At 30.4% G+C, this 11,281-nt stretch overlaps 2 protein-coding genes across 2 annotated transcripts in view; both read right to left on the bottom strand.

Annotated features, from left to right (window-relative positions):
* LOC107462796 (F-box/WD-40 repeat-containing protein At3g52030) overlaps positions 1–413 on the bottom strand; it is an 8,416-nt gene extending 8,003 nt beyond the window's left edge. Inside the window, exon 1 of the mRNA XM_052252725.1 lies at positions 96–413. Coding sequence (XP_052108685.1) covers positions 96–301 — 206 coding nt within the window. The 5' untranslated portion in view covers positions 302–413. The remainder of the gene's footprint in view (positions 1–95) is intronic.
* Positions 414–6,149: 5,736 nt separating this feature from the next.
* LOC107462843 (uncharacterized) lies at positions 6,150–10,766 on the bottom strand. The gene is made up of 9 exons (XM_016081521.3): positions 10,640–10,766; positions 10,065–10,136; positions 9,891–9,965; positions 8,882–8,965; positions 7,946–8,015; positions 7,785–7,876; positions 7,664–7,705; positions 7,271–7,351; positions 6,150–6,448 (listed from the first exon to the last, which is right to left on the bottom strand). Exons 1-9 carry the CDS (start codon positions 10,700–10,702, stop codon positions 6,377–6,379), a joined length of 651 nt encoding a protein of 216 aa, XP_015937007.1. The 5' UTR covers positions 10,703–10,766; the 3' UTR covers positions 6,150–6,376.
* Between the last annotated feature and the right edge of the window lie 515 nt (positions 10,767–11,281).

Consider the following 11,281-nt stretch of genomic DNA (forward strand, 5'->3'; position numbering starts at 1 on the left):
CACGCAAAATTTCAGTGAGGCACGTGACGAATCTGCCCGTTATTGTTCAAATTCAATATACTAGGGCTTAAAAATTAGGAAAAGATTAGAAGAGGGAGGAAGAGAATAACCATGTTTTGCAAACGAGAGTGCAGCGAACGAGGTCGAACATGTCGAGGAAAGCGAAGATCATACACAGGATGTCGTGGTCAAGGGACAGTGCTGTAGTTTGAGTTCTCCGGCTTTTCTTTCTTTCGTCGGCGGTGGCTGTGGAAGCGGGGTCATTGGCCGCCGGCGGTGAAAACTGTTGCCGTTTGCTCATTGCTGGTTGTCACATAATTGCAACTTGCAAGTCGTTTGGTTGGAAAAACTGTAGTGCTGAAGACAGCTAAGCTTATTTTTACAATGTTTGTGTGGATACTGGATACTTGGATAGTACTTACTGGCCCCCGGTGGATGGTCATTTGGCCAATACTATGGTGACGAAGGCTATTTTGTTCTACATGTGCTTAAATGACGTGGTTGTATTTATTTGCTAATTAATATTTTTATCAGTAATAATATTACAGGAGTATAAATTTTTTAAAATTATATCGATTTTAATATTATAAATTATGACATAAAAATTTATAACATTAAACTATTTTTACAAAAGAAAAAAAAATCTCATCAACTAAGAAGACTAAAATTTCTATAGATAAAATAAATAAATAATAAATTTTTAGTTATTATTTTCATACGAAAGAGTTTAACTTTTTACTAATAATTAATTTTAATATTTTTGAAAGAATTTAACGTGTATACTTTTATATTTGATTAGATATTAAGTCTATTGTACAAATAGAAATAATTAATTTTTATACTTACTATTTAAAAATAATATTTTTTCTCTATGTATATAAAAATATAATTAGATATTAGTATAAAAAATTATACTGATAGTTATAAAATTAACTCAAAATTAATTTTGTTTAAATAATTGAATATTGATTCTAACTTTTAAAAAACTACGTATATAATAACAATAACATTATTTTTGTTGGACTAACGTGGGAGCTCTCGACCATCGAGGAGACTTCAGGGATGAATCAAGCGAGAGAACATAAGATGAGAAGACACCACATCCAACTCAAATATAAAATATAAATTATAAATTATATATAGAGTGGAAAGGATAGAGAGAAATAGAAAAAAAATAGGTAGATAAGAGAATGTAAAAAGAAAGTTTACTAATTTTAGAGAGAAATATTTTCACTAAATTTTAATAACAGAGTGTCATATGACACATTTTAATTATTAAATTAGTTTGTAATTTATAAATATAATATAGCTATATTTTAATTTTAATTTTAATTTAATTTAAATGCAATAAGAGAATGTCATATTGAATATTTTGATCGTCAAATTTGTAATTAGTTATTGATAATGATATATAAAAAAAGATAAAATGAGTAAAAGAATGAGAGAGATAAAAAAATAAAAAAATTTTATTTTACAAAAAAAATTAATTTTAATTATAATAAAAATATGACATATTTTAATTATAAAATTAGTAATATATAATAATACATTTTCAATTGGCATAATTAGCTCAAGTTAATGTAATATATTTTTCTTATGATGTCTTTTATTTTCATAAGATAATCTTTTGCATATTTAAATTATATTTAAAAGTATGTCATTTTTTAATGAGATATTATATATATAGTAGAATTTAAACTTTTGATACTTATTTAAGCGAATAAATAAATTGATCATTCGATTAATACAAATTGATTTAAGTTAATGTAATATTAATAATGATAATTTGTAATCTTAGCCATTTTTGGTGGACATACTTTACATTATTGTTATAATGTGGGTCTGAGCTTAAATATTTTTAATCAATCAAAAATTAAGAATTTTGAGTAAAATTATTTTTTAGTTCGGTTTTATTTGCGCAGCAAATAATAATAATAATAATAATAATAATAATAATAATAATAATAATAAATAGTAATTCATTTATTATTTACTCTTATTTAAGATATTGTGTAACGATCTAATTTTTAGTATGACATACTCATATTGAATCATTGAGTATTACTAACTTGAAACTATATTGACACTTTTATTAATAATATCAAGTCTATAATCAGATTAACGAAACTAAATAGAAACATGAGATTTTACAAATCAAAACGATAAACAAATACACACACAAACAGTATATATATTATCCGAGGTTTGGCCCATATACAAAATTCCTAATCTAACACATAGACTAACTTAGTCTTCTAATCTTGTCTCTCGAAAAATAAAAATGAGTATCTAAAACAAAAGAACCACTACACCGGAGCGCTGCCAAAAGAAGATGCTGATGTTGCTGCCTAATCACTGTCAGAAGTCATGTCCACGATCTCTATATCCATCTCAGGATCCTCATCGTTCTCAGAAGTTAGATTCACAATCTCTATCCCTTCAATGTCCTCGTCGTCAGAAATAACGATGACCTCTGATATACTCTGGAGATTACCATCACTGTTGTCACCTGCTGAAGTTGTACTCTTCGACAAATCGCCGGATAAATCGATGACAAAAAAAACATTGGTGTAGCACTTCCAAACGCAATTATCTCATCACATAATCAGATATCTTTTAGGATATAATAATTCTTTATGCAGAATTCCATAATTTTTCTAAAATAATAAACTGAAACAGAGCAGGTCATGAGATTTAACTTTAGAATCACTTTTTTAAATATCTCAAAGTTATACTTAAATTCTATAAATACTTTTAAAAATATGCATAAAAATATCCACGGGACTAAAATACATAAATATGCTTAAACTTTGAAAAAATGATATATTCCGCAAGTTACTTTAATTAAATTGACATACTTTAAAATTACTACAAATAACTCTAAACTTCTATAAAATAGACCTAGTCTTCACTGGTTACTTTATAAATTGTTCAAAATATTATACAAATTTAAAATACTCAAAACTCATTGAAATAAGTAAATTGAATACGGTTCTTCCATTTTCAAAATAAAACCTTTTTCGTTCAATTAGAGTCATATTTTTTCCAAAGCTATCTTCTACTTTAAACCCTTTTATTGCAATCCAATTATTTTTCTTTGAAAACCAAACTCAATTAATTTCAATAAAATTCATATATTTATAAATAAATAATTTTATTCATTAAATCTTTCTCAAAAGCTAAGCCTTTACTCTTTTTTACTCGGAATCTCCATTCAAAATATTCATTTAGTTATAATTAATTTTAAATTAAAATCCGACCTTCAGAATTCAGTTACATACTATTATATAACTCATATTTCAACTAATTATTCAACAACAATATCTCCGCTCCAAATTCCTCAACATGGCCAAATCACAACAACAATTCCAACAGCAATTCAGCTAAAATTTCAACAGCCAACAATCACAGATTTGAATAACGGACTTCAACAGTCGATAATCCAACTATATATATCAATTAATTCATAATTTTAACCGATTAAAGAGTCAAACCCTACCTCTGTGAAGCCCAAAACACACACAAGATACTGAAAGAGGTTTCTGATCGGTCAAATGGAGCGAAAATATCGAAAATTCGGTGGTTCCTCCCCTCCTTTAGTTCGGTCGAACTAGTTCTTGACAGGGCAGCTCCACTTCGCAATTCCACCGAACAAAACATACGTCACCGCGTAGAGAAAGAAGATACGGTCACTTCTATCTGAACATAATTTTTGTGGGGGTCACAGATCTCAAAAAATCAAGCTCAAAAAATCAGAAATTAACAAAAATCTTCCATTTTCTCTCATGCATGGCTAAAGCTGTTCTTGAAGGAGAGCGAGAGAATTTTGTGCTTTTGTATCACTTGATTAGTGACTAAGTGTCACTTAATCAAAGGGAAGGAGGCATGCCTCGTGATATGTGGCGCATTAAGTGCTACGTGTCGCGATTTTTAACCGCCGAGTCGGCGATGTTAATTTTTAAATATCATGAAAAGTAATTAAGGTAATTAGGCATGGTAAAAACTCAAATAATTATCTCAGGTGGTGGTACTAAATTAAAATGAAGATTGGATAAATTACTAAGAATGGTATTGACCTGGAACCAATTGGAAAAGAAATCTAAATAAGTCTAGTTGAACCATATTAAACTTGATGTTATTGGATTTTATATGAGATTTTGAAAATTGTACATTGTTGTTGTTTTTCTGGTTTAAAATTGCAGGACAGTCACGGTTTTTTTTATTTCTAAAGCTAGAATAATTATAAAATTATGATATATAGCTTGTTAGAAATCTTAGTCCGAGACGGATGCATAGACATAAAATTTACACGATTCCGAGTCCGTTTAATAAATAGAATGGAAGTTAGACTGTCGAGGCTGTTTTGGTGACAACGTTGGGTTCTTGAGTTAAAGATGAATTTTAATGGTACATGCTTGATTTGGTTTTAATGTTTGGTGAAGGGCGGAAAACTAAACTGATTTAGCTTAAAAGTAATGAATTTAAGCTTGGAACATGTTAGTTTTTAATGGTTTGAGTAACTTTTAACTTGTAAAGAAATTGAAATGGAATTCAATGTTAATGTTAGATATTTTAAGAATAATAAAGTAAGAACTATTGTAATAACAAATAATTTTTTTGAGAAAAGGTAATCGATTTATATGGTTGTTGGCAAGGACGTGGGTTTGTCCCACTTGTACGATTATGATTGTGAAAGAAGATTTTGCTTTAATAAAGGACGAGTGAGAAGATAAAATCCGAAGAATAGGAATTATATGCTGATCATCTATTGTGCTGAGACAATCAGATAAATGGTGGTGTGACCACCCCACTTTAACAATGAACAAGAAAAAGTATGTGTTGATGATCCGTTGCACTGAGGCAGTCAGATATTTGGTGGTATGTCCACCAAGAACATTTTTCTGAAATACTTAGTTATAATCCTATTCTGTAAGACAAAGATTGCTTGCAAAAGTATTGAAAAACACAGCTAGAGTGTGCTCCTGTAAGACAAAGGTCGCTTACAGTGAATGTAGGCTAACAAGTGCCGTCCTGTGAGACAAAAGACGCTTGCAATGAGTATTGCCAATAGAAAAACCTTATCCAAACAAAGGACGTTGGATAACGTCAAGAGTGGGTATGTAACCGACAAGTGAGTTCATGACCTACATTAGGACCAGACATTCATCATATGCATTTGTATGATTTGCCTGAGTGTGCTTGTATTATGTGTTGTTTAATTTATATTTACCTTGTTGTTTGATTGATGTGTGTATTGTTTGTTTATCTGTACTGTCTGATTTGTTTGTGTATACGCTTTACTTGTATATTGAAAATTGTTATTAATCAAAATTAATTTTAGGAAATATAATTTAAAGCAAATAGCCAATTTTTTCAATGTAACTTCAAAAAGTTTTATAAAATTAATGAAAGTAAATATTTCTAAGATGAATTAACTATTCACGCTTTATTCCTTATTTTACTGTGGATTAGTTCTCACCCCAAATTAATGTAGCTATAGATGCATAGAAGAGTTTAACTGCGAGTTAAGTTATTATATTTAGAATTTATTTTTTTCTTGCTTTGTTTTTGGGATTTTTAATTTCCTTTATAGGGATAGGCTTGTATTTATTGTTCATTTGAATAACTATAATATATTACTAGTAACTACGTGATCAATATTGTTTGGAGACCTTATATATGATTTCAAATGATTGGAAACAAAATTGATTGGATTTTTATTTAAATCAAAAACGAATTATCAATATAAAGGCTCAGTATTAAGTAGTTAATATTAGAAAAGTGTCTGCAATGTTCTTTCTAATAGAAATACCATGATTTAAGCAAGGTATTTTACTAGAAGAGACGTTACAACCCTGACACCCTTCGGTGTTTTTCGAACCCAATCGACTTAAAACCTGCTTAAAATCCTTACGAACTTAAGCATCGGATTCCCTAGTCCCTTACAGGTACAACCCCCTACTTCTACTCACAAACAACTCGGACGAATTCATCCTCGCCGGAGAAGACGTTGGACAAATCACCTAAAGGCATTTGGACCTCACCTTCAAATCCAAACAACCCAATTTCCGATAACCCTCAAAACAGACACCATATCTAGGTTTTCATCTTTGTTTGTTTCCCTTAGCCGTTTAAGGGAAAGTGAAATATTACACATACATGGCATTGCTAAAAAGTACGAAGCAATGAAGCACAGAAGTTAAATAATATACTATTACATATTGTGATTGAAAATTGCACATTCAGAAAGGTCTTGCACCTTCTTGCCTATACTTTGAACTACATGAATCGTTCACATCAATTCAAACATTTGAATATGGTTGCAGTAATCTTAGCAATTACATCAATTGGAACACGATTCACATGATTGCAGCAGCTATAGAACTTCCAGTAAGAGTTTCTCTGTTAGGTCTTTGGAAAGTCCCATCACAGTATCAGTTGAACCAACCTGGCAAAAAGAAGAAACTAGTTTTGATAACAAAATGGCAGAAAGAGAGAAGAATCTGTACTAACATCCAACTCAAGAGAAACATTATGACTAGTGGACTAATCCACCATTTTTTTTTATTCAATTTGTGTAGCAGCAATAAATGTAAAATTAGTAAAAAATTATTGGTATGAGAAAGGGTTAGGTATTAGTCTTTAATTAGTAGTCTTAGGTTCAAGTCTTGAGAAGAAAAAAAATATTTGTAATTGAATGCATGTATAAAATTTGTTTACATTGAGAGTGCATCAAAATTAAATTCATATGAAATTTTAGGAAACAAAAAAAACCTAAATAACCAATCCACATCTATCCCCTTGGTATATAATTATATATTAATGCGCAAACCACAAATACTTCATTTTTACACACGTATGCATATCGTATGCGTATATGCATATCTCATACTTTAAACTTCTCAAATTTGTAACTAATATTTCATAAAATTGCTGTATTTATGTATCATATCATGTTAGATTCAATGCTCATTTGTGTTTGTGTAATGGGGATATTATGTAACCTGGTTATCTAGGAAACCAATCCCATTATCATAGCAACAAAGATGTGATTTTGGAAGCAAAATAATCCCACAATAAAATGGGGAGAGACAACAATCTTGACATTCTTGACATGAAGTCCCAGAAAGAGAATATGCTGAAAGAAGAGTAGGTTAATGGATTTTGCTGTGCTGGTAATGTGATATTTCTAAATGAACTGATGTTAATGCGCATGAATAGCAACATAAACTTCTAAGGAAGTCGTTATGGAGAAAGAAACATAACTAACCACTGCATCTACAAATGGTAATGTGAGTGGATGTTCCAGCATCAAACCGCCAGCAACTCTAAATGTAACTCCATCGTCAATCTGCGAAGCTCCCAACAAATAAGAAAACTCAAAAGCTAAGAAACGGGGAGAATCACACCTTAAAAGCCAGCTATTAAGAAGGAAGACTCACTCTCCTTAAATACAACATCAAGCATCCAATATTACTCGACGTGTGACTTTGGGAACCCCATAATACCCTAGCCCCTAACATATTCACTAACACGAATTCCCTAAAGGAAAGTTTCAAAGATCTTGAAAACAAGTTCAAGTACTATTTTCACCTCCATACTTAGCTCAGTGAAAAGGGTGAAAAGTGTAATTACAAAAAATTAAAAGAAAAAAAAAGGTTACCAGATTATCAATGACCTCATCTGGTATTTCATGGAAATAAACCTGTCTTAACAATCAGAGATGTTAGTTATCTGCAGAATGAGAAAAATATTGAACAAACTCAAGCATCAACAACTTGCACCTCTGCACTATCCCATCCCCCAGAGCGCTTTCTAGTGACGAGGTTAGTAACCATAACAGATCCTACAACACCTGCATGGCTACCAGAATATCCTGCAAATTTAAATTTGTGAATGTTCCTGGCATGTGTACATATAAAACAGAAACAGAGCCAAACTAAACCTTTGATGAATTCCCGAGCTTCCTTCTCACTAGTTGGCTTTTCCCTGATTATTCCTTGGTACACCACAACCTACAGAACATTTGTAAAGACAGAAATAGGCTTAGAAAAGTATTATATAAATTTTAAATGAAGAGTAGAAAGAATGTGAGAATTGCCCCCTCAGAAAGTGTAAGTGCACAACACAGCTTGGAGGACAGATATATACCCTATTAATTAAATACAATGTTCTCAATAGATTTATCAGCAATAATTTGTACTTTTCGTTTTCATGGGTGAAGCTTTAACTAGTGTTTTCTTTTATCAAACAACTGATCTATTTCATCTAGCAAAACGGAGGGAACCCCATCTATTGAGAAAATCTACTTTCATTTTCCAAAAAAGAAAAAAAAAACACACGGACTAAGGAAACCATAAAAAAAATCTTGATAATAGTACAAAATTATGTGAATAGACCAAATTAAACTCATGAAAATGACAAACCTCAATTAATTAATACAATTAATATTACACTTAATTGTCTTTCTTCAAATTACATCATTAGGGATAAATTTGAAAACTTAAATTGATACTAACTAAATATTTTAAATTAGACAAATATTTTGAGACCTTAAGAAGAGAAAATTGAACAAATATTATAAAATGGAAGGAGTAAGCTTTTGCTAAGGAGGATTCATTATTTTCAGCGAAAATGTAACTTTACTCCTTTCTTCCCACTAATATATACTTACATGAGAATAGGGTCATACAAAAATAGAAAAATGCATACATAATAGAACTTCAACTGGGATGAAAAACAATATCAGCAGGCTAAGCATATCGAAAGCATAACACGGAAAGTTGCTGGCAGATATGTTATCTGAAGTTTCTTTCCAATAATGCATTACTAAAATTAAACAAATAAAACTTAAAAGATAAAAGAAATAGTCCATACATACAGTATCTGCAGTAATTAACAAAGTGGTGGGACCATCTTTCTCCAAGTTACTTCCAATTAGTAGCTTTTGCACAATAGCATCTGCCTAATAAGAATATCAAAACGTAAGAATACTAAATGCATTTTGGAAAAATCATACCAGTCTTTTAGTTCATGTGCTTATTTAGATGAAATTACTGGCTGATAACATGAAACCTGCAATCTTTCTGCATATTCAGTCACAACAACTAGATGCAAGAGACCTTGAACAGATATTTTATTCATCAGAAAAAAAATCTTCAAAACCAAATAAATAAATATATGATTGTGTTTCAGCTGGTTTTCATTATCAAGCATGCGCTTTGCTTCATATAGAAGCTTGAGAATGAGAGTGGAGTGAAGTTCTTGTAGCATTAACTGAACAATAAGAATACAAAATCTTTCCATCCCACTCTCTTTTTAGTCATCACATTATTTTTCGATCTAGTATACACACAAAAAATTTAATATTCAATCTATTAAGGCCCCGTTTGGTAACCGTACTAAGATAAAAATACATGGGAGATTGGGTTATACAAACCTATTCAGAGAAACAGATAGATATATAAAGAAGCAACATATCTCTGTCATATCTCAAATTTTTTAATTTCAATTTATTACCAAACACAGCTTACCCTAATTATCATATAGATATAGATAATGCACAATGATTTGCCAGCCATTGGATAATTGTCACTGCCTAATGCAGTACATCACTACGGAATCGAAATAGCAATGCAGACTAATTACTCCAAAAAATTGATGGATCAAGATCAAGCCAGCCAAATTAAGAACAACTAGTAATAATGGAGAGTAAATGCACAAGGTGCTCATTGAAATTTTAAGGGTGAGTCAATTTGGGTCTATCTAAAATAAGACATAAGACACTCTACTTGGACTGTAATTTTTATCTCAGCATCCAAGGTGGAAGTCATTGCATTTGGAAGAGTTGCAATAATAATAATAGTAATAATTGAACCAAACATTCATACCTTCGCCTCAGCCAATGCCATAACCAAATCTTCTGGCTTTTCCTTCCTGATACTTTTCTCATCAATATCCGCAGTCTAAATTTTAAGCCAAAATAAATATGCTCAGCCTTCTGTTATGGTAACCAATTAGGAATTAAAAATTTACAAAGCCACAATACACGCTAGTACATATACCATTATTGTAAACTCGTATCCCATCTCAGCAAGAATCTGTCTTCGAGCCATGGAAGAAGAACCCAAAATAATCTGTTGAAAATAACTAACATCAACCAATTTTACTTTTACTAATACGTCTTAACATGTTTGTAAAAAAGGCTAATCGATACTATTGCATTAAATTGATATTTAATTGATACTAATCTGTCTTCGAGCTTGACTCATACTATTTTGATCTATCGAAACCTCCACTACAAAAGTCAGCATTAGGTCTCCAAAAAAGGGACAAAACAAAACGCTACCATTTGTCAATTACATTACATTACAGGGAAGGGAAGAAAAGAGAAAAAAATAAGACTAATAACTAATCAGTTGCAATTTTAAATTGCAAGAGTGCATTAAAAAGTTGAATGAAAGAGGAGAAAGTGTAAAATATTTGAAACCGTTTATTCAGTGATCTTTTTGTTGGTGCGGAAGCGAAATGCTGCACAGTCCGTGAGCTTGGTCGCAGATGCAACATATAACTTATTTATTCGATTCGAGCATTATAGGATAAGAATGGGAAACAAAGTGTGAATAGGAGAAGTCCATACCTTAATCGAAGGATTTTTCGCAGCCATGGATAGTCCTCTGCGCAGCGTGTCATGTACGCTCATGTTGCTCTACGCAGTAGCATAGAATAGAATTTGATAAGCACAGAGATGCTTCCTAAGAAACAGGAGGCTACAAAAAAAAAGAAAACTCTAAAAATTTAATTATTAAAAAAATCTTTAGTATCAAAACTATTAGCGAGGATTAAATTTTTGTGATATTTAAAAAAAAACAACGAATTCTTTTAAGAAAGATAAATATATTTTTAAGTCTTTTTTGTTTACTTTTTTATAAATATATTTTTTTAATTATCTATTATGTTCAAAGCTTTTACTAATACACTTTTATTTATAACAAAATTTATTATTATAAACCACCAATTCACCATTAGTAAATAATTTCATTGTTTGATTGCACTCCTAAAACCCAACACAACAACATAAGAATAATAGAAAAAAATATTTTTTTAATTTTTATTAATTCTTTTAAAATTGAGAACTCACTTTATTATCAATATGGCAAATTATCTATAATTTAATATTAAAAGTTTATAAATATTTTTAAACATTAAAGTTCATAATTAAAAACAATCAAAACGTATATAGTGACAAATATAAAATATTCTATCATAAAAAATGGTATTT

The sequence above is a fragment of the Arachis duranensis genome, chromosome 8 (genome assembly GCF_000817695.3).
Source record: "Arachis duranensis cultivar V14167 chromosome 8, aradu.V14167.gnm2.J7QH, whole genome shotgun sequence".
In the NCBI taxonomy this organism is placed as follows: Eukaryota; Viridiplantae; Streptophyta; class Magnoliopsida; order Fabales; family Fabaceae; genus Arachis; species Arachis duranensis.